At 38.0% G+C, this 22,905-nt stretch overlaps 1 protein-coding gene across 1 annotated transcript in view; it reads left to right on the plus strand.

Moving 5' to 3' along the window:
• The window catches only part of CIR1 (corepressor interacting with RBPJ, 1), a 42,329-nt gene extending 25,964 nt beyond the window's left edge, over positions 1-16,365 (plus strand). Inside the window, exons 8-10 of the mRNA XM_010859810.1 lie at positions 12,556-12,662; positions 14,041-14,126; positions 15,331-16,365. Of these exons, the coding sequence (XP_010858112.1) occupies positions 12,556-12,662; positions 14,041-14,126; positions 15,331-16,009 (872 nt within the window). The 3' untranslated portion in view covers positions 16,010-16,365. The remainder of the gene's footprint in view (positions 1-12,555; positions 12,663-14,040; positions 14,127-15,330) is intronic.
• The last annotated feature ends 6,540 nt before the right edge of the window (positions 16,366-22,905 follow it).

A 22,905-nucleotide genomic window follows, 5' to 3' on the forward strand; every position in this document is an offset into this window, starting at 1 on the left:
TGGAGAGTGAAAAAGTTGGCTTAAAGCTCAACATTCAGAAAATGAAGATCATGGCATCTGGTCTCATCACTTCATGGGAAATAGATGGGGAAACAGTGGAAACAGTGTCAGACTTTATTTTTGGGCTCCAAAATCACTGCAGATGGTGATTGGAGCCATGAAATTAAAAGACGCTTACTCCTTGGAAGGAAAGTTATGACCAACCTAGACAGCATATTAAAAAGCAGAGACATTACTTTGCCAACAAAGGTCTGTCTAGTCAAGTCTATGGTTTTTCCAATAGTCATGTATGGATGTGAGAGTTGGACTATAAAGAAAGCTGAGCGTGGAAGAGTTGATGCTTTTGAACTGTGGTGTTGGAGAAGACTCTTGAGAGTCCATTGGACTGCAAGGAGATCCAACCAGTCCGTTCTAAAGGAGATCAGTCCTGGGTGTTCTTTGGAAGGAATGATGCTTTAGAAGGAATGATGGCCAGTACTTCGGCCACCTCATGCGAAGAGTTGACTCATTGGAAAAGACTCTGATGCTGGGAGGGATTGAGGGCAGGAGGAGAAGGGGATGACAGAGGATGAGATGGCTGGATGGCATCACTGACTCGATGGACTTGAGACTGAGTGAACTCCGGGAGTTGGTGATGGACAGGGAGGCCTGGTGTGCTGCAAATTGATGGGGTCGCAAAGAGTCAGATACAACTGAGCAACTGAACTGAACTGAACTGAAGGTGTATCTTATGGCTCAGAATGTAGTCTTGGTGACTTTTCCATATGAGCTTGAGAAGAATGTATATTCTGCTTTGATTGGATGAAGTGCTCAATAAATAACAACTAGATCCAATTGATGGGAATGGTGCTGTTCAACTATGTCCTGCTGATTTTTTGCCGGTAAATCTGTCAGTTTCTGATAGAGGAGTCCTGAAGTTCACTCCAACTATGATAGGGGATTTATCTATTTCTGAAAACATTTATATCAGTTTTGGCCTCACGTATTTTAATACTGTCTTACTAGGTGCATACACATTTGGGATTGTTATGTGTTAATGTGCCCTATTTTCATTATGTAATTGTCTCTGTTTATCTTTCATAAAGGATTGGTCTGAAAGTATATTCCTTGGTCTGAAATATGCTTTATCTGAAAATAAAGTGATACTCCAGCTTTATTTTATTAGTGTTAGCATGGTATATCTTTCTCTATATCTTTACTTTTAATCTTTTTTTTTCCCTCAGTGTCTTTAAACTGGGTTTCTTTTTTTTTTTTTAAGACTGAAAATTTTTATTGAAAAGTCACATAATCAAGGCAGTCAAAACTAAAAGTTAAAAGGTATCATAAACATTACAGAAACAAAAATGAAAACAATCTATATAGTTTTTGTATCTACCTAAGAGTTTTAATTCTGATCTTTTGTTGAGATCAATGTGAGATTTCATGCAAATAATTGTCTAGCAATTAATAAATCAATTTTAATAAAACCAAGAGATCAAAAGATACCTTCGGCAAGTACTAAATCATACTGCTGATGTAATGCTTTATTACTTTATTTTATTTATTATTTATTTTAATCTTAAGTGGAACAATAAGCAATTAAGGATAAAATCCAATTTTAAAAGATGCTTTAAATTCTGTAAAACATTCCACATGTGCACTAAATTTGGTCAAGTGGTCTCACAGAAGGACTGACGGATGATGGAGTCAAGGGCCATGACTCCCTCACCGGAAGGGGCCAAGTGCCTGGAGGGGGAACCAACAGGAGGCGTGGATAGGTCTGCAGATGAAGGAAGGCAAGAAAGGGTGGAGGATTTTTTTCTCACAGCTTCCTTGTGATGTAGGAGTTGAGATTATTGACCAAGAAAGAGGGATTGCAAAGAGGTGGGGGTTAGCGATTTAGGAGCAATACAATCTGATGGAGGGTTGAGAGCCAACTAGGGAAACAGCACAGTAAACTGAGGCAGGACTAGACCCCACTTTTTAAGACACCCTAAACTGGGTTTCTTGTAGGCAACATATAGTTGGATGTTTTTTAAATCTATTATGGATACAATTGGATTAAGATCTGCTGCTGCTGCTGCTGCTGCTAAGTCGCGTCAGTTGTGTCCGACTCTGTGCGACCCCATAGACAGCAGCCCACCTGGCTCCTGTCCCTGGGATTCTCCAGGTAAGAACACTGGAGTGGGTTGCCACTGCCTTCTCCAATGCATGAAAGTGAAAAGTGAAAGTGAAGTCGCTCAGTCGTGTCCGACTCTTCACAACCCCATGGACTGCAGCCCACCAGGCTCCTCCGTCCATGGGATTTTCCAGGCAAGAGGACTGGAGTGGGTTGCCATTGCCTTCTCCGGATTAAGATCTACCATATTTATAATTGTTTTCTATTTGTTGCCCTTGTTCTTTGTTTTTGTCTTCCATTCTTTGCTTTCTCTGGTTTTAATTGAGTATTTTATGTGATTCCATTTTCTGTCCTCTCGTAGCATATCATTTATGCTTACTTTTTTAATTGCCATCCTAGAATTTCCAGTATACATTTAGAACTAACCTAAGTCCACTTACAAATAACTCTATACCACTTCACACATAGTACCAGTGTCTTATAACAGAGTAAACCAATTGGGTTTACCAGTTCCTTCCTCCTATCTCTTGCAACATTGCTGCATACATTTCATTTATCCATAGTTATTAATATAACGCATCCAATGTATTATTGCAGTTATCATTTTGAATAAGGTGTTATCTGTTAGATCAGTTAAGAATAAGAAGAATAAAATATTTATCTTGTATTTCTTCTTTTGAAGGATAATTTACTGGGTACTGGATAATTTCTATACTAGTGGGTTTTTCCTTTCAACTTTTAAATAGTTCAGCCTACTCTCCTTACTTGAATGGTTTCCTAAGAGAAGTCTCATAGGATTCTTATCCTTGTTCCTCTCTTAAGTTTTTTCCCCCTCTGACATCTTTCATCTTTCTCTGAATCTTTTATTTCCTGCAGTTTGAATATCATATACCTGGGTATGGATTGTTTTGTATTTTGTACTGCTTAGTGTTCTCTGAACTTCCTGGATTTGTGTTTTGGAATCTATCATTAGTGTTGAAAAATCTCGGCCATTATTATTGCAGGTTTTTTTTCCCATTCTTTTATCTCTTTCTGGTATTCCTATTGTACATATGTTACACCTTTTGTAATTGTCCTACAGTTTTTGGATATTCTGACTCCCTCATGTGAGGCCCATGTTTTAAAAAATTTTCTGTTCAGTTTGAGAAGCTTCTGTTGACCTATCTTAAAAGCTTCTTGATTCTTTCCTCAGTTACACCTAGTCTGCTGATGAGCTCATCAAAGGCATTCTTTATTTCTGTTAGTGTTTTTTTTCCGTATCATTTCCATTAGATTATTTCTCTGAGTTTCCATCTCTCTGCTCACATTACCCATCTGTTTTGCATGTTGTCCACTTTTGCTGTTAGAGCCCTTAGCATATGAATCTTGTTATTTTAGATTCCCAATCTGATAATTCCAGAATCTTCATTATAGCTGAGTTTGATTCTGATGCTTGCTTTGTCTCTCCAGACTATGGTTTTTGCCTCCTAGCAAACTTATAATTTTTGGTTGAACGCCAGACATACTGTATCAGGTAGACAGAACCAAGGTAAATAGGCCTTTAGAGTGAGGTTTTATGTTTGTCTGGCTAGGAGTTAGATTCTTCTTACTCTTTGTTGTAGCTGTAAATTTTAAAGGATAAGTTTCCTCTGGTGTCCTTTTGTCTCCTCTTTTATCTTTGGGTTTTCCTACAGATTCTGTTAATAGAGGCTGAGCCTGGCTTCAGTTGTAATCTGATATTTTACAGGAACCCTGCTGATGCAGTGGTAAGATATGAGGGAAGGAAGGGGAAACATTCCGTCATATAATTCTGTGACTAAGTTTCACTCTTTTAGTAAGCCTCTGCCCCTGGGCTGTAACCTTCACAAGTGTTTCTCAGCTTTTTTCCCTTCACTTCATACAGCTTCTTTCTTCCCTCACATAGGTTATTGTGGTTGTTGCTTGGTCAGTAAGTCGTGTTCAACTCTTTGCAACCCCGTGGATGGTAGCCCACTAGGCTCCTCTGTCCATGGGTTTTCCAGGCAAGAATACTGGAGTGGGTTGCCATTTCCTTCTCCAGGGAATCTTCCCAATCCAAGACTCTAACCCTCATCTCCTGCATTGGTAGGTGGATTCTTTACCACTGAGCCATAGCTTCCTTTGAGGTTAAGTACTTGTTCAAGGCAACAAAATGCTCTGGGCATATTTCAATATAGTTACTTCTCCCTTCCCACTATTGGAAGGGAAGTACAAGGGGATTGTTCTTTGCTGTTGACAGTGAGAACTTGATGGGGTTTCTGGAAGTAGAACTCACAAAAGTGTCAGGGCCCCTTTAAGGTTGGGCCCCAGGAATTTTCATCTCTTCAGCTAGTCCTTGCCCAGTCTCTGGCAGTACTTGGTTATCGTCTAGGTATATCTACCAGTTGTTGGCTGTTGGTTTCTGATCCAGATAAATTGATCTCTGTATTGCTTTTAAGTCTGAGTTGCCATATATTTAAAGTTATTTTGCCATTTTTTTAAACTTAGCTGTAATTTAAGACTATATGATACCATGGTAAGTTTCACATTTCTAATAAAAGTAAATTTTAAGTTCAGAATGGTGCCACTGGATATTCTTGACATATACAAAATTTCTTTCTCTGTATTAATGCCTAAATAAGAGTTCCCGCCATATCTCTAACAGCCAAAATGATGTTTGATACTTAATGTTTCAGGTGTCTGTATCCATTCTTGTTTATGCCAAAGCTTTTAGTGTGTTTAAACAATATGAAAATTAATAAGTAGCTTAAATTGAGGTATTATTTTATACTTGTTGCAAACATTTGTTTGCATGTCAGTACTCTTTTCCTTGCCTTATTTCCCCTAAGATTTGATTGAGTTTTTCTTGAAGAAAGTTACACTAAGCTGTAGCACTGATAGCAGTTTTCTGCAACAGAGCTCCCACATGCTGCTCCTCCATCTTTCCATCAGTCTTTCATGTGGGAGGAAGTTTTGTTGCTTGAGAACATGTTTGGGAAATTTAACAAAATAATTGTCTGATCATAAGCTTGTACTAGAAAGACACCTAGGAGCATGCTGGAGTGATTTTCTTTAAAAAGATGATAAACTCAGTTGACTGTCTGGCCTATCCCACTGTATCTGTTACTGAGTTCTTCTGTGTAATGCTTTGAAGAAGTTGAATCCTCCCAGCATAGCCACTGAGACAGCATTACATCTGATGGCAGAACTTTTTCTTAAATCCTTCAACATAATTCTACTGCAGAAAAAGTATTACCAGAATCTCTTTAAAGGTAAGTTCCTCAAGTAGGCAGATACTGAAACTAATAAATAAAGGATTGACCTCAAAATAAAGAAGGAAGGTTAGACACCATTTCTTCTCTTCTTTAATATGTAGTTGTGTGGTTTTTTGTTATTGAGTTGTGTGAACTCTTTGTATATTTTGAAAATTAAGCCCTTGTTGGTCATTATTCAGCCATAAAAATAGAATAAAAAATAATGCTCTTTGCAGCATATGGATGGACATAGAGATTATACTAAGGGAAGTAAGCAGACAGGGAGACAAATATTATATGTTATCATTTGTATGTGAAATCTAAAAAAATAGTATGAACTTATTTACAAAACAGAAATAGACTCACAGACATAGGAAACAAAACTATATGGTTACCAAAGGGTAACCAGTAAAACTTGTCAGTTCCTAGTATTTAAAGGGTCAGATTGATGCACTTGACCAGTGAGTAATTTTGAACTGTCCATAAGCACTGGTATAATTCAGTGATTAAATTTGTTGTTAGAGCGGCTGTGCCTTAAAATTCCATTGATATTAACAAATTAATTGCAATCCTATTCTCTCAGTAAATGGTTTGGCTCTGTGTTAAAAGGCATGTATGAGGCTAGTGGAGGCTACACCTCCCATAATCTCAAAGGGGTGTTAATGATTCTCAGATCGCAGTCATAACTCTCTTACATGACTCTTCCTGTTAATATCATTCCATCTACTCAAGGTCTGCCAACGTCAAGTAAAGGAAATTAGTGATTACCCGGGAAAAGGAGAATGAATGATATGTAGTCTACCTGATCTAGGTAGTCTACCTACCTAGAAATAATTCTACCCAAACATGAATCTTAATCACATTCCACTTATTTAAAATCCCTATGTTTTACCTTTTCCTAAACCTTATATTAAGAGTTTGAAAGTCAAACTCACTTTCTAATTCTTTCCTAGAAAGTATTGCTTTTCTGAAATAGGTCCTGTATCTCATTTATCGTTATATTCCCAATGCTTTGCACAATGTACATGCTTAGTAAATAATAGTTAGTGACTGATCGTTAGGCTTTAAGTATACTAAACATTATCTTATTTATCATCTTATTCTCTGAATGTATAACACAAATTTACAATTTATATATTTCCTATTCTTTTATATGAACTAGCTTTCCCAAAAAGATTGAAAACAAAAACCAAGTTCTCTATTCTGTATTTCTCAAGTACCTAGTGAGATAAAATAATAAGCCCTCAGTAATACTTAATATTGATTTATAAAATCACTTTCTATGTAAAATTATAATTCCTTATGCAGGGGTCTCTCCATAGTTTTAGAGAGACCTAGTTTAGAAATGTAGTGAAAGTCTATAGTAACTTAGTCATTCAGTAATTACTGTTGAATGCTGTTGTTCGTGGTTGTTAGTCACTAAGTCGTGTCCGACTATTTGCAACCCCATGGACTGTAGCCCGCCAGGCTCCTCTGTCCATGGGATTTCACAGGCAAGAATACTGGAGTGGGTTGCTGTTTTCTTCTCCAGGGGATTTTCCCCACCCAGGGATCAAACTGGTGTCTCCTGTATTGGCAGGCAGTTTCTTTACTGCTGAGCCAGCAGGAAAGCTCCACTGTTGACTGACTGGATATATTTTTAAGTAAAATCGCTGGTCTTAAATTTAGTTTGAATTTGACAAATGTATGCATCCATGTAATGAATTTCTCCAACAAGATTTAGAGCATGGAGCGTTGTCGTCACCTAGTAAATACCCTTCAGTCCCCTTTGCAGTCGGCCTCTTCCACCTACAGCTACCACTCTAATTTCTAATCCCGTGTTACTTTTACCTGTTCATGATCTTCATATAGATGGAATCATCCAGTATGTGTTCTGTGTCTGGCTTCTTTGACTCAACATAATGTTTTTGAAGTTCATGGATGCATTTCTTTTCAAGAGTGTTCATAGTCTCATAACTTCTTTAAAACTTAGTGCTGACCTCTAATACTTCATATTCATCACAACACAAGTGATTTTTCTTTGTTCTCTAGAACTGTGAATTCACTTTATTATCTTTATCACTTTATTATAATATTTAGTGATAGATGTATCATCACTGAAATATCTGCATGTAAATTAAGTTGAAAATGTAAAGATATAATCAAATGAAACTCAAATATCTTTAACATTATTGATTCTGTAAGGCAAAGTTGTTTTTAATACAGTGTTTTTCACTAGCATACAGTAGGAGCAGTTTTACCTTTCCTTGCTTTTGTGTATTTTCCAGACACACAGACAAAAATGAAATGTTTAATTTTTCCTTTGTATTGTATGTCTTAATAGAGATCAGATTAGCTTTCTTCAGGATGAACTTGGATAAGGGCAGTAAAAAACCCTATTGTTTCCAACCTCCACTAAGATGAACTGGCAGTGTGTCAGGAAAATTCCCAGTATGGAGCAGTTTTATTACAATTCAGTACAATTGGTTCTTGCATAACCTTTAGAAAATCATACATAAAACATTCTCATCTATATAAATAAAAATCACCCACACACTTTATTAATAGCTTTGTTCACTTTTTCCCTGGGACGTGTGCTGCACGCTCCTACTGTGCCCCTTTACAGTCTTTTTTTAAGATAACTTTCTATAAGCTTTCTTTAAAGCAAAAAGGTTAGATAATATTATGAATCAAATACAAGTGTAATATAATTTCGATAATTCTCCCTCTTGATCACGTACATAACTAGTGTTTCTAAGTGTCCTTTTTAGTGACAGGGAGTGTGGATTTTTCACAATATATAGTCAATTTAACTTCAAGAAAGAAAGAAGAAGTAAATGTCGTACTTTACATGGAAATAAGAATCATAATTTATTTGTGATGTGTTTGGGGGTTTATTTTCAAACATATACATTTTTAAGGTTTATGTCATGACCACAGTAAATAACATGGTGAAACCAAGAACATACCAAGTTGAAGTCTCAGCCTTTTTTCCTTAGTCTAGTTCATTAGCAAAAATGTGTTTGTTTTCAGGTGTCATCTTCCTGAATCCAAACTTTAGAAAACCTTCCATTATTCCCCTAAAGTATGTGTTATAAAATACCCAGATAATTTAATAATAAGCCTTTAGATCTAACTGCTAATTTACAGGAAATACAAGGGTCAAAAGAACATATTAAATGACATCACTGCCCAGAATGGGGGAAATTCTGCAGGAAAAATGACCCAGTTTCTTGAACAAATGAATAGCAATAAAGAGGGCATATGGAGGAAAAATGGCTACTTTTTTTAGATTAAAAGAGATTTAAGATGGGTCATTTATACCTCAAAAAGAGAGAAGGAGAGGGAGAAAATACACTATCAAAAAAGAAACAAAAATACTTTGGAGGTAGTAAATAGAACAAGAATGGTAAAATATTGATAATTGTTGAAGCTGTGTGATGAATATATAGAGCTCTTTACATTATTCTCTCTAAGTTTGAGATTTTTTCATTATATAAAGTTACACACACAGAACAAGAAGGAAAAAAATTGATCACCCTTGTCATTGCAAACAAAATTATATTCACTCTAGGAATAGCATTTTAGTCCCAGCAAACAGTTTGTGTTGTTCACTGCGCCAGTAAACAGTAGCATCCTGTAAATTAAATTAGTGTATTTGGGGGAAGGAGGGCAAAGTATTTCTAATACAGCTATTCTTAACCTAGAACTCAGAACTCAGTGTCCTCTCTTCTCCCACTGGATGCCGTAAAATAGTAGAAGGTAATGCTTTGTTTGAGAGGAGTGATGAATTTTGAAAGGCAGATACCTCTGTCTTAGGAAAAGCAGATGGACCTGGGTTAACAGTGAAACACAGGAAGTGTCTCTGCCTTTAGCATTAGTCTCCCTCCTGTGCGGTGTGTGGCATTCACCTGGACTGCTGTCCTCTGTGAAGTCAGCGACAGGGCCTTTCTCACAGCCAGCGGTTTTGATTCCTATATTATTCTCTGATAAAATACCTATTTTACTACAGAAGATTTTTGACCTTCTGTTGCTTTTACTTAGTTCTATAAAAATGAATGCTCTTAATGAACAAATTAAACCCTTCACAAACATGATTTTAGTACAATGTAATTTGCCTTCGGAGAATTTTTTTCTGTGACATTGACTTCGTGGTATTTTTCTAGTAGAATAAAGTCTGGGTCTAATCAGGACATAGAACTGCAAACTATAGTCACAATCAGTATTTTTTTTTTTTTTTTCACAATCAGTATTTTGATATTTACCCACATATCATAGCAAAGCAAGTTTGCAAAATCAATGAATGCTGAAAACAGTTTCTTCCGTGAACCTGCTTTTCTAATTTGGAATACTGGTTTTCAGGCTATGGAGGCTTAACCCAACCTGGCTGAAGTGATCTAGAAAGGACCTTACAAATCTACGTTTTAAAACAAACGCCCTTTTTTCTTGGAGAAGGAAATGACAACCCGCTCCAGTATTCTTGCCTAAAGAATCTTGTGGACAGAGGAGCCTGGTGGGCTGCTGTCTATGGGGTCACACAGAGTCAGACACGACTGAAGCGACTTAGCAGCAGCAGCAGAAGCCCTTTTTTCTGAGTTCTCTAGAATCATTCTGCCATGGCAAATTTAAGAGCAAACCAAACATTCCTCAAGCCCAGCTACATGTGTAATTTAAATTATTAAGGTATCCAAAAAAAGTAATCATTTTGCATTTGAACATATTTGCAAAATCTGTCTTTTAAACATATCTGTATAATCTATTATATTAAATTTTGAGCTCTCAGCTGGAGTCATGGCTGTCAGTTTAACTCTACCTAGCCACTATCACAATAACATGAAAGTATAAAGATATCTTGCTAAATATATCTTAGTTAAACTTGATATGTCACATCTTTTAAACCTAGAACTTGTGATGATAGAAGGAGGAAGTTTAAGTACCAAATGAAGTGAATAAGTGGATTTTGAAAAATGTTACTATCAAGAGCATTTTTTGTTTAAAAAAAAAAACAAACTATATATATATAATAATCCTAAATGGTTATAGCTACTGACAAAAAAATAGTTATTTTATTTATTGAGTACTGTTTGTTAGATTCTTCACTAATCACTGTATTTAGAGCCTTACAGTGTAGAAGTCTGCGCTGAGCATATGTACTATAAAATCTCAGTTAAGATTTTGCAGGAATATAAGTGATGGAAGAGTAATGTTTGTTTCATAGTCTGTATAATCTCTGTCAGCCTGGGGAAAAAGAGATCATTTTCTTGAAGTGGTTGGAAGTACTGTAATGAAAAAATTTTAAGCATGTTTTCTAATATATTTTATTAAAATTACCCATCTTTTGATGAAATCAGTATCCTCTCATCATAATGGCCAAAGCTCTTTAGCCCTTCACTGGAGTGCTTTTTATCCTAATTCTTAACATGTTTGCTTTCTGAATTCATTTAACATCTAAAACGTTGTTGACAAAGAAATGTAGTTTTGACACTTCAGGAAAGACATTTTCTACTTTGTAAAATTATGTTTCTACATGTGAAATTTGAGAAGGCACCAAAGTGAACACTCTATAATTAATTTAAAACTATTGTATTAGCACTTCAGTGCCATTTAGAGGCAGTCCGTACTAATATTTAAAATTCAGTTTTTTACATAACATCTTATTATCAATGTTATCAGCCAAATTGAATAATTTTTCTCAAAGTCATTAAAGTAATCCACAGGAACTAATTGTATAAAAAAAAAAATATCATGTTGTTTCAAAATGAAATATATCAGTCAAAGGCACTGCTTTATGATGTTTTTGTTTTCAATAAATAAGGCTTTTTCCTCCAATAAATAAAAGCATCACATTATTAATACTTCCCCTACTCCAATAATAGGCAGTTTTTCTAATTATCTCCCTAATACCTATAGGCAACTTTCAGTTGTTTTTGCTCATATGAATAGAATGGTAAAGCCCAGAGTCCAATAAGAGTTATTGACCTACACCTGAACTTATCTGACCAAACTTTTTACCAAAGATGCTACGGACAAGAGAACAGATTTAAATTGTATTGCCTGTTTCCTTTTGTTTTTTATGGTAACAGGTAAGTGAGTGTGCAAATAAGTATCAATAGTTAAAAGACCAGTAGAGCAGTTAAAAGAATAAAGAAATTAGATGACATATTCAATCAGCAAACTAGAATATCAGTTTCTGACTGTTTCTCCATCCTCCCAACTTCCCATATGAATTCCTTGTTGGCAGGAACTGTCCTATTCTTCCCTGTATTCCAGATACATTGCCCAGTGTAGTTCATTGGAGCCAATGTAATGATTTAGGCCAGAAACTTAAAACCTTCCATGAAATGTCATGATTTGCTTCTGGCAGGGAAAACAAAGTGAAACTGGAATATGCAAAAGGAGGAAAGAGCCTCTCTTATCTTACATAAATAATGTTTGAGGGAAGAGTATAGATGTTTAAAATTTTTTTATTGTTAATTATATCTGTGTTTAGCCTATATTATTTGTCTTTAGAGCATATTATGTTACCAGAACAAGCTCACTTTTCAAAAAGTTTGGGGATTTTGCTAAAGTGCAAACAACAGCTTGTAAAAAATATAACACATACACACATATAACCAGCCTAAAACTGCTTGTCACCAACCCCAAACTAATGACTAGAAGCTTCAAACTCTGGGTATGTATATGTGCAAGATTATAACTAAAGTACTCGATGGTTACTGATAGCGTGTGTGTGTGTGTGTGTGTGTGTGTGTGTGTGTGTATGTGTGAGTTAGCAACCACATGACAATGTATTCAGTATTGGTATTTGATAAATAAGGGTTAGGATTTTTTAATTGGGAACTAGAACAATAAATTGCTCATGTACCTTTAAAAGTATCTCTTTTTAAATTGAATTCTTACTGAGAGAATAACTATTAAAAATTTAGTTGCAGTCTTTTTATCATTTTGCTTTGATTTTATACTAAAAACTACCAAGAAGATAACATTTAAGTGTATCTTTTTCAATATGACAAAGTTACATAAGAAGAGAGTCCCCTAGCACGTAAAGAAAAATGCAATTATTTTCTATTCTGAATCTCCAGACTGCTGTTTTAGAAAATCATATCTGATTATTTGCTCAGCAGAAGATTATTGAGTTGATTTAGCTGTGATTTTATTTAACAAAGCTTCAACTGCATTCCTACTGTGGAGTCCGAAAAAGGTAGAGAGATATAAATGATACATTCAAACTGTGATTTTTGTGAACAGGGCCATCGATGCACCCCTCGGAGCTAATAGCGGAGATGAGAAACAGTGGGTTTGCGCTGAAACGAAATGTACTGGGGAGAAACTTGACCGCAAATGATCCATCACAGGTAATGATCTTTTTATCAGTAAGCTGAAAATGTCTATAAATCTAAATGTGATTGCTTGTGAATTGCTACTTAATGTTTTCCAATATGCATATATCCATAGGAAGGCAAGATAGAGCAAACAAAATGCCTAAAATACATCTTGATTTTGCTTCTTTATTATTTTAACCTAAATGAGAAATTGTTTTTAAACCTATATTTTAATAAACGAAACTGCTTCTCTGGGTTTTTGTGGATAAAATACCTAACTGATCTGGTGATAAGGTTGTTAACTTTTTCCTTCCTGCTAACTTACCCTGAAGTGACGTTAAACAGAACCAATGAGAAGTGTATAAAAGCAAACCCTTCAAAATAATGGAAAATATTTTAAACAGTTACTTGATTAAACTGTACATAGATCCAGAAATGGTTGAGTTTAAAGGGTTGTAGATGTTCTAATATAAACCATTTATTTCATTTAATGAGGAAACTGGAGCCCACAGAAGTTAACTGATTTCCCTAAGATCATGGGGCTATTTAGAGACAGAGCTGAGACTAAAACCCAGACTCCCATGGCATAAACTTGTGCTGCTCTGAGAGAGTCACATTCCATCTCAAACATTGCTAGGGATTGTACGTGTAACCCATCTGCTATGTATAAAGTGAAGTGAAGTGTTAGTCGCAGTCGTGTCCTAATCTTTGCAAGCCCATGCAGTCTCCTCTGTCAATGGGATCCTCCAGGCAAAAATACTGGAGTGGGTTGCTGTTCCCCTCTGCAGGAGATCTTCCCCACACAGTGATCAAACCCGGGTCTTCCGCATTACAGGCAGATTCTTTACCTGAGAATACCAGAGAGCTCTGAGCCACCAGAGAAGCCCATTTATTATGTATATGTACTGTTTAATATATTTAATAATGTACTGTTGAAATTATAAAGGCAAAAAGTGTGAGTGTTTTGACCTTCCTGTAAAGTTCGCAACCTTCGTGGGTTTTATGTTTCATTAAATTAAAAAGAAAATATTTAAACCCACAAGTGTTTAAATTCAAACTTAAGAGAGAATTGTAAAGCCATTTATCCTCCAATTAAAAATAAATAAATTTTTAAAAAATAAAAGTGCAGAAAGGTTAAAAAAAATAAAAACGAGGGAGAGTAGAAGCCATGCTTTAAACATTTTGTCAATGTTTCTGTATCGTCCTCTCCTGATAAAGCAGTCATCTTAATCTCTTAGGGCATTATGATCCTCCTTGGCAGGTAGACTACAAAAATTTTTGAATTCCACTTTCCAATCCAAAATGTCATACTCATCAACAGTATGTCCCTAATATAAAACTTATTTGTAAATGTTTCCTGACAACTAACTTGTTTTCTAATCTAGCAATTTAATGATGTTTTTGTTTTTAGGAATATGTTGCAAGCGAGGGTGAAGAAGATCCAGAAGTTGAATTTTTAAAGTCACTAACAACCAAACAAAAACAGAAACTCCTCAGGTGATTAAAAAGTGTCTGTTTAATTAATTCAACTACATTTTTTCTTATGTTTCATTTTAGGGTCATATTCATCTCTGATCCTAAGTTTAAGGTACTTAAACCATGTATCACGTTGATGTATTGATTTATTCTTCAGCTACAGTAATATAGTTTTGTCTTTCAGGAATATGAAAATGAATGTAAGATTATGTACTCAGCTTATACCACAAAGTCACTGCACTTTTCAGAAAATTTAGTTTGGAAATAGATTTATTTGTAGGTTTTACTTTTCATAGTAGATTTGTATATCTTTATATACAGTTTGTTCTTAGAAGATATTGTGAGCCATGTATTACTCTCAGTTTTATGAGGAATGCTGAAAATGCTAAAATTTAAAGTAAGTATGAATCACGTTAAACAGACTACCTATGGATTAAAGAATCCAAGAAATGTCTGGTGAGTCCAATAGAGGGAGCTCATGTTGTTTCAATATGTGGAGTTTTGAGGATGGCTGGACAGAATCCAGTGAGGACATTTTTATTTCAGAGTAACTCAAATATATCATATAAATAAATGTTACTCTTCTGAGAATGTGAATTACTCTTTAGAAATGCATAATGCCTTAATAGAATTGTCCTAATTATTTATTTAATAAGGCTAAACAATTGTTGAAAACTAATATGTGATCTTTTATGTAACTAAAATAGAGTATTAAAAATGTAAAAATATATTCTTATTCTGAATTTCTGGAGAATATGTTCTTGAATTTTGACAGTGTAATGTTGTTTAGTATTTACATATTTTAAAATAGTACACACATAAAATTAATGTTTCATTGATTAGAGGTTTATATTTGAGTTTGCAATTGATCCAGCTAATGTTACAGACCTTTCTTTATGCCGTGGTGACGATTACATAGAATACTATATAATTTCAAATTCTGATTCAGTAAAAAAAAAAATGTAATAGTCATTACTATAGAGGACAGTATACCAAGACAGTTAATGTATTTTTTAATTTAAACTTATTGTGTATGTGCCTTGAATAAAAGGAAGAAAATGATTTGTTGTTAAATAAAAGTAAAGAATGTGTTTGTAAAAGTGGTAAAAAAATACCACTTTTAATGTTTCTAAGAAACTGTATTGTCTATTCAAAATTTTATATTTGTCAGTGAAAGGACAGACTATTTTTACATAGCCTATTACTATTTTTTCCCTAATAACAGGAAATTAGATCGACTCGAGAAGAAAAAAAAGAAAAAGAAAAAAGATAGAAAAAAGAAAAAGCTTCAGAAGAGCAGAAGTAAACACAAAAAACATAAAAACAAGCCCTCCTCCCCCTCCTCCTCCTCCTCCTCCTCCCCATCCCCACTGTCCTCCTCCTCCTCCTCTAGTGACAGTTCAGAAAGCAGCAGCGAGAGCGACGGCAAAGGGACAAAAATACAGAAGAGGAGAAGAAAGAAAAACAAGCGTTCAGGGCATAACAACAGTGATTCTGAAGAGACAGGCAAGTCTAAGAAGAGAAAACGGGATGAGGAACACTCTTGCAGTCACAGTAACAAGGAAAAGCCTAAGTTTTTAAAACAAGAGAGTTCTAGGGAGAATAGCAAACGGAGCCATTCTGATTCTGACAGAAAGCCCAGAAGCCATGACCAGAGTCCAGGGAAGAGAGGATCTGGAAGAAAGGAGAGGAGCAGCAGGAGCCAAAGCAGGGATGAGAGGAGCAGGAGAAGCCGGAGCAGAAGTCACGGTAGTTACAAGCCAAGAGAAATAAGGAAACGGCCACGGCGCAGTCCAAGTGAAGATCGGGACAGAAGAAATGACACCAGATGCCATGGCGCAGATACGTACAGAGGAGGGCAAGTGCACAGAGAGCATTATCGGGAGATAAGCATACTGGAGTGACACCAAAAGAATGGAGCAGAGGTAGAGAACAGAGGGACTTCCATGCGACAATAAACTGCAAAGAAAAACATCTCCACTTTTTTCTCAAAAACCTTTAGCAAGGGCTAAATTGTATACTGTTGTCTTTCTAATAAGAAGCTCTATTTTAATTTTTCATCTCTGTAAACTGTTACATCAAGTACAAAACTACATGAATCCCATAAGAATAAACTTTGCAAATATTTGTAAGTAATCTATTTGGAGGCTGTAAAAACATATTCTGTTGACAAATGTTTCTTGTATCCAAACTGAAATAAAAACCCCTTATTACTCTGTGACATTTTCATCATTAAAAGAATGACAGTACATTGAATGGATATAGTTTAATTATTTTTTCAATTCACATTTATTACTTTTAAGATTTGAATTTACTTGAAGCCAAGTGTAATCGCTGTAGAAATTCCCTGGTATGAATTAAATAATGGGTTGATCAGTATTACTGTAAGACTTTAAACTTCTTTCAGTTGTTTTGCTCTAGGGTAAGAAGCTAGCTACATTTGGATGATGTGTTAATTTTCTATGCTGCCTTAACAAATTACCTCAGTCTTAATGCAAATACAGCTCTGGAGATCAGAAGTCTGAAATGGGTCTCACTGGGCTAAAATCAAGGTGTCAGCAGAGTTGGTTCGCTCTGGAGACTCTGGGAAAAATCTGCTTGACTATTTCAGCTTCTAGAGGCCACCTGCATTCCTTGGCTCCTGGCCCCTTTCTTCCATCTTCAAAACTAACATAGTCAAGTCAGATTCTCACACCTAATTGCTCTGACACTTTGACATTCTGCATTGTTTTCAACTTTGGGGGACCCTTGTGATTCCATTGCGCCTGTCAGGAGACTGGGATAATCGCCGTATTTCAAAATCAGCTGATTAGCAATCTTCATTCTGTTAGGAACTTTAATTCCCCTTTGCCATGTAACCTAACATCTTCATAGGCTCTGGGTTGGGGCTGCTGTGTCATTAAGGGATCATTATTCTACCTAGAACAGATGGCCTTTCAACTACTGACATTTCAGCGATCGCAGTTTACTTCTAAAGGTTAAGCATTTATTGTCATGAACGAGTAAACTGTTTAGATATATTTCATAAGCATAGGTATGTGTGGCAAACATAAATTTAGCTATAAATTTCCCCTTGTGTTTCAAAGCGTATGGTAAAGGAGAACTATAGAAAAAATCATTTAGTTCAAATTACAAGTAACATGCAATTCAAAAAAATACATAGTAACCATCACATACGCACGTATTATCATCATGGTTCCACATTTTAAAAACACCTCTTTTTAATACAATACAAATACTCATTAGTTCAGATGGTTTTTGAGAATTGGCAGTCCTAGTTTCATAAATTTATTAGAAAGTAATTTAGAAGAATTACTGTAAGACCTGTGTATCTGGTGTGCGTGTGTGTATATATATCTTTCTCTTGTATATGCACACACAGATGTCCTCTGATTTACAAGCAGCTAACTGAAGATTTAAAGCAACTCTTTGATTATTTACATTTTTAAGAGAGTTGGGAGAGGAGAACTTGAATTCCTCCTCCTGTACTCTTCAGTAACTTACTGTGCACCTCAAAATCCCCTTCCTTCTTCATTTAAAAAAAGAAAGCATGCATTTGAGATTGATAAAGACTGCTAATTTACACCTTGAGTTCATCAGTGTCACACTGATTATTTCCTATGTTATGCCTTTTTAGACTTTATAATTTTGATAATGTCAAAACCTATGCAATACTTACTGCCTTAAAGGATTTCTGAACCTGTAGTGTTCATGAAGGGAAATGTTGAAATGCATCCTGTAATTAAAATGAATTCAATACATTATCATTTAACACTTCCACAAAAGTGTGGTGCCTTTTTAACTTGAAGGTGACCACAAGAATTTTTAAATCTCTGGTTAACTTATCCTTCACTGAGAAACTATAAAGCAGTACCAGTACCCCCAAATTCTTATCAACCCAACGGTGAGAAAAATTCACATGTAGTTATAGAAAATGTTGGTTTGCTGTTTGGCTTTCAGACTTGGTCACCCAAGGTTGCTAGACAGCCCCAAGGAGTTAGCATTCCAACTTGGCAAACTTAAAAACTGAAGGGAGGCATTTTCACGTATAATCATAACATGGTAACAGTTTTAAAGAGGGTCACCTGACTTATTCTGCATATTCTAATGTAAAGGCAAAAGCAATTCAAAGTGATTTTTTAAATGTTAAACATCTTGTTATCCTTTTGCTTTTGAAGTATGAGGTAAAAACCAGAGATAAGGCTCATAATAGAAAGTATGTCTAGTTGTATGTGTAGAGGTTTTCCTAAGTACTAACTCCAAAAAAAGAATCCTCCAAGTTTAATGCGTATGATTCAAGAACAAAAGTCCTCAACAGTAACTTTTTTTTTAGAAAACCACAGGAAAAGTCTGGTGATAAGTCATTCTTCCGACCCTTAATAGAGAAATTCTTTTCAAGAAATCTGGGTGTATCTAATGACATTTCTTATTTGTCCAATGGCCTGACATAGCACTGGCTAACTTCGGAGACTTTATGGGGGTCCCTTCCTCTCCTTTCCCTGGCTTAACATAGAAGGTAATTTAACACTAGCAAATTAATTCCTGCAGGAGGTGCTGTCGATTTACAAATGGTCAGGCATGATCAGGTTACTAGGTTAGGACTTGTTTATTTATCTGAATGTCTATGTGGTAAGGTAGTCATCATTTAATTTAATAAATATGCCAGAATAGGCAAGGTTGCTGCAGCATAGCAGCAGGTTTCGGCTTACCTTGCAGTGGGAAATGGAGATCTTGCTTTGTATCATAAGGTTTTAATCTGAAGAAAGCTTTTTATCTGGAAGGCTTGAAGAGCCCTTCCTTGCTGTTCTTCCAGGAGATGGCTTGCTGACAGTGAATCACGGTGCTGTTGGGAGCTTGGCTTTTTCCCGTTTTTAATCACCAAATATTTACTATGCTTCAGCGTTGACTCTCAAAAATTTTAAAATCCACCTAAGCCATTTCACTTTCCTCCTTAGGAAACAACCGCTGGGCTGAGGTGCGCTGGAGGAGGCCACTGCAAGGCCGCACCCGCCACACCCTGTGCTTAGTAAGATCTGGGAGAAAGCTGCATTTTAGCTTCAGTAGCTGAGCAGTATTAAGAAATCTTTATTTCGATTTTCTGAAAAGAAAACCTAGATAGTTACCACTTCTTGAAAAGAGAAAAAGGCATGCAATAGCTGCTGGTCTTGGGAGCAAGTTTTTCAGATCAAAAAGGAGAAATGCTTTTTAAAAGTTGTGAGCAACAACTAAGCGGGAATTATAAGGTTTGGGAGATGCGATGGCAACCCAATACTGATGAATCTCCTCAAACCCCGTTCCTGCTGACAAGCAGAAACAGATCCTCTTCCTCTACCCACTTTCTCACCTCTTCACTCCACACTTAACACCCTCAGAATATAACTAATAATGAAGCGGGGTGAAACGCAGGAAACGTAACGCAAAGTAATGCACATTCTGGCCCAAACTACCCGTGAATCGCCTTTCCCCCGACTCGTAGACACGGAAAACCCCAGTCCTTTCGATCTGAAGGTCCTCCAGATGGGACGGGCAGAAGCGGAGGTCCGGAGGCTTGGGTGCTGACCGGATCGTGGCTTCCAAGCACCTGGCCTTAGACTGAAAGGAGGCCAGATGGGGGCTGGAGTGAGTCCCGGGCTGGCTTGCTCTACACATCCCGAGGCGACACCACCCCTGCGCACTGTGATGCTTTCCTAGACACGCGTCTGGCAACCTTCTGAACATACCTCAAACCCACATGAAAGCCTGATTATTAGGGGGCCCGTCTCCCTCCTAGAATAAGCGAGGAGGCCGCTGGACTACCCACCGACGAAGTGTAACAGGAAAGGATGCGGGCTAACTCGCAGCACCGGTCCTCCTCCCCATCCCCGACCCCACCGGTGGCCCACTCAGAAGAAATTCCAGGCTGTGGGCCAGGGGAGCTGCGCCCTGGGGACCAGCGCGCCAGGGCCACCACGCGCCCTCGCCTGCCAGTTCCCGCCTAAGCTCGCCCGGCCTCCCGCGCGTTTCTCCTCTGCAGGTCGGAGGGTGGACTTCGCTAGTTAGGAAAGCGAGCCAGTATCTCTTGTCTCTCGGGCTCCACAGGTGAAGAGGGCGCTTTAGGACGCTGATGCTAATCTCTCGCTCCCGGGGCAAAAATGAAAATATTGACTCTCGCCAGCAATCTGCAAGCAGAAAACAGATCAGGGTTGCGGGGCGGGGGCTGGGGGGGTGGAGAGGGGACTTATCAGTCTGCATTTTTAAAATAAATATATCACCCAGAAATGGTTGGATGTTTGCAAAACAATGTAAAATCCCTGGTATGAATTCTAAAGGAAGAGAGTGTAAGGATCTTGGAAAATCTAAAAGCCTTGCTTTGCTTTCCCGGGTCCCTGAGAACAGGCCCTAGAGGAACATGTTTCCATGGACTTGCTGAAACCTTCCCTTAACTGGAGGTGCAAACACACTGTATATATTTATATCAATAACATATAGGGTAGGCATGTCTGTATGTATTTACCTCATACATATTTCTATAAACTGCAGCGTCTGGAAAGGGTGGGGGTAAATAACACTGAACGGTTAAAATTATGGAGAAGGGATAATAACTGATTACTAATTTGAAAGTAAATAAACAGGTGACTTTTTCAGATCAAATTCCTCCTTGGATCGTTACAATAAATATCTCTGAAGGAAGCTCTCTATTTATGTTGTCATTGATTAATTCTTCACTACCTCATTTGATTTCGATTTAGAACGATTTGATTCTAATTTAATTAGCATGTAATTTGGATGTACATAATTACTGTAATTATGACATTCAGGTAAGGCAGCTTTAGGCTGAAAGGCAATTTCAAATTTTCTAGCAACCTACTTTGTACTTGGAAATGGACAAGGACTTTGCGCCCTGCTATCCAAGTAGTAATTAGCACATCTTTGAAATAGGCAGTGCGGCGGGATTTGTATTAAAACAGCAAATACAAACCCAGCCGAGTTACCCGCTGCAAAGGTGGCTGAGAGTTCCGGGAAACGCACGGCGTTTCCCTGGCGCGAGATCAGGGAGCCCGGCGCCCCGTCGCCTCGGCCGGCTTTATCTGCTGCGGGCTCCGGCGCCTCTGCGGCCTTGGGTGCCGGATTTGGAGGTGTAGCTTTTAAGATTAAAATACAATAAACGTGCGGGGAGGGTGGGGGACAAGAAAGGAGGGGAAGAAGCCATTGCACGACGTCTGAAGACGAGGGGTGGGGTAGTGGACTAGGAAGAGGAGGGAAAGGGGCGGCGGGAGGACGGCGAGACGCAGAGTGGAGAGAAAATTGGTCAACGCCCCCAAGTGTTATCCGATTTTAGATTTGGGTTTCCACGGGAAAAGGCGGGGGCAAAGGGGATCAGTTCGCGCCGGCGGGTAGGGCAGACCCTTCGCAAGGAGCTGGGAGGAGGGGTTTCAGGACTTCTGTCAGCCCTCGGAGACCCTGACCGCCCCGCCGGGTACCGGCCTACCCAGTAGCCCCCAGCACTCGACTCCGGCGGGACGGCGCCTGGAAGACAGCCGCGAGGCAGGAGACTGCTTCGGCCATCCCCGGGTCCGGGCTGGAGAAGGTGCGGGTCCCTCGCTTCTCTCCCCTTCATAGGGGGTCTCGGGACATGGGACGATCTGCTTGCGTGCTTTAATCAGCTTGGTTTGGTCGGTCCAGGCCAGGGTCGTTGGGCGAAGAGCGCGGGGGCGCTGCGCCCACGGCCGGGTCCCCATGCCGGCTCCAAATCGCCGCCGACATTGCCCAGCGTGCTCAACTCCAAGTTGGAAGACCCTGAAATTGCCTTGAAAGAAATGTTAAATACGCCAATTCTAAGACTAGGGCCAAGCAGGGCGTTATTTTATTTGTTTGGATTTTCAGTTAGCACATCTCAGAAAAAACTTCCTTGCCTTGGGAGCAATAATACCGGCCGTTACTAAGCAGTGCTCCCCAGTAGCGGGGCTTGTCTTCCCCGGAAGACAAAAACTCGCTTTTCTTTGCTGGATTCGCTCGGTTGTTGCAGCTCGCTGCAAACGCAGACTCCCCGCTCTCGAAGCGGCGAGCGAGGGCGGATAGTGCGGCCTTCCCGAACCCGAACTCTAGATGGCGCCAGAGAGCCGCACTCGCCAAGCTCCTCTTAAAGGAATCAAGAGCGACTGTCAAACATAAAAGCAAATCAGAGTTTTCAGTTTTTTTAATGTGTTAAGAATGTTATTCCTTAAGAAAATTTGTAGCTAAATTATTCTCACTTAAAATAAACACTTAGTATACCAATTACACAAATGGGCGGGATTTATGTAAGATTTACTTCATCTGCATTTTTGTAGTGGGAGAGAGCCTTGGCGAATACAGATAATAGATGCAAATAAGATTAGAGTTAAAATAAATAAAGTTTCCATCTGAATAAAGAGAAATTCAATTTTACACGACTTATAACGATTTGACGGAATGTCCAGACAAGCCGCTCAGGTGCACCATCCAATCGCGTCAAAATAATGTTTTCCCTCCTGAAGAAGAGAAAAATCTTTCTCCTTTCTTTTTTTTGGTTCTTTCTCCACACCCCCTCCCCCACATCAGGTGGAATTCGATTCACTCCAAGGGTTAAAAAAAAAAAAAAAAAAAAGTAAATAAAGCCAGAAAAGGCAGAACGCGGAGGGGGAGGGTGTGGATTGCTGCTGGCTGAGAGAAGGGCCGAGGAAAACTTGGTCTTCGTTCCTCTCCTGCGCAGGAAGAGAAGCTACAGCGCAGGAAATACTTGGAGACACCGGCTGAAACGAAATCAAATTTCCTCTCACCCGGGACTGAGAGAATTCAGAGC

Source organism: Bison bison, unplaced genomic scaffold, assembly GCF_000754665.1.
Source record: "Bison bison bison isolate TAMUID 2011002044 unplaced genomic scaffold, Bison_UMD1.0 scf7180017864460, whole genome shotgun sequence".
NCBI lineage: Eukaryota > Metazoa > Chordata > Mammalia > Artiodactyla > Bovidae > Bison > Bison bison.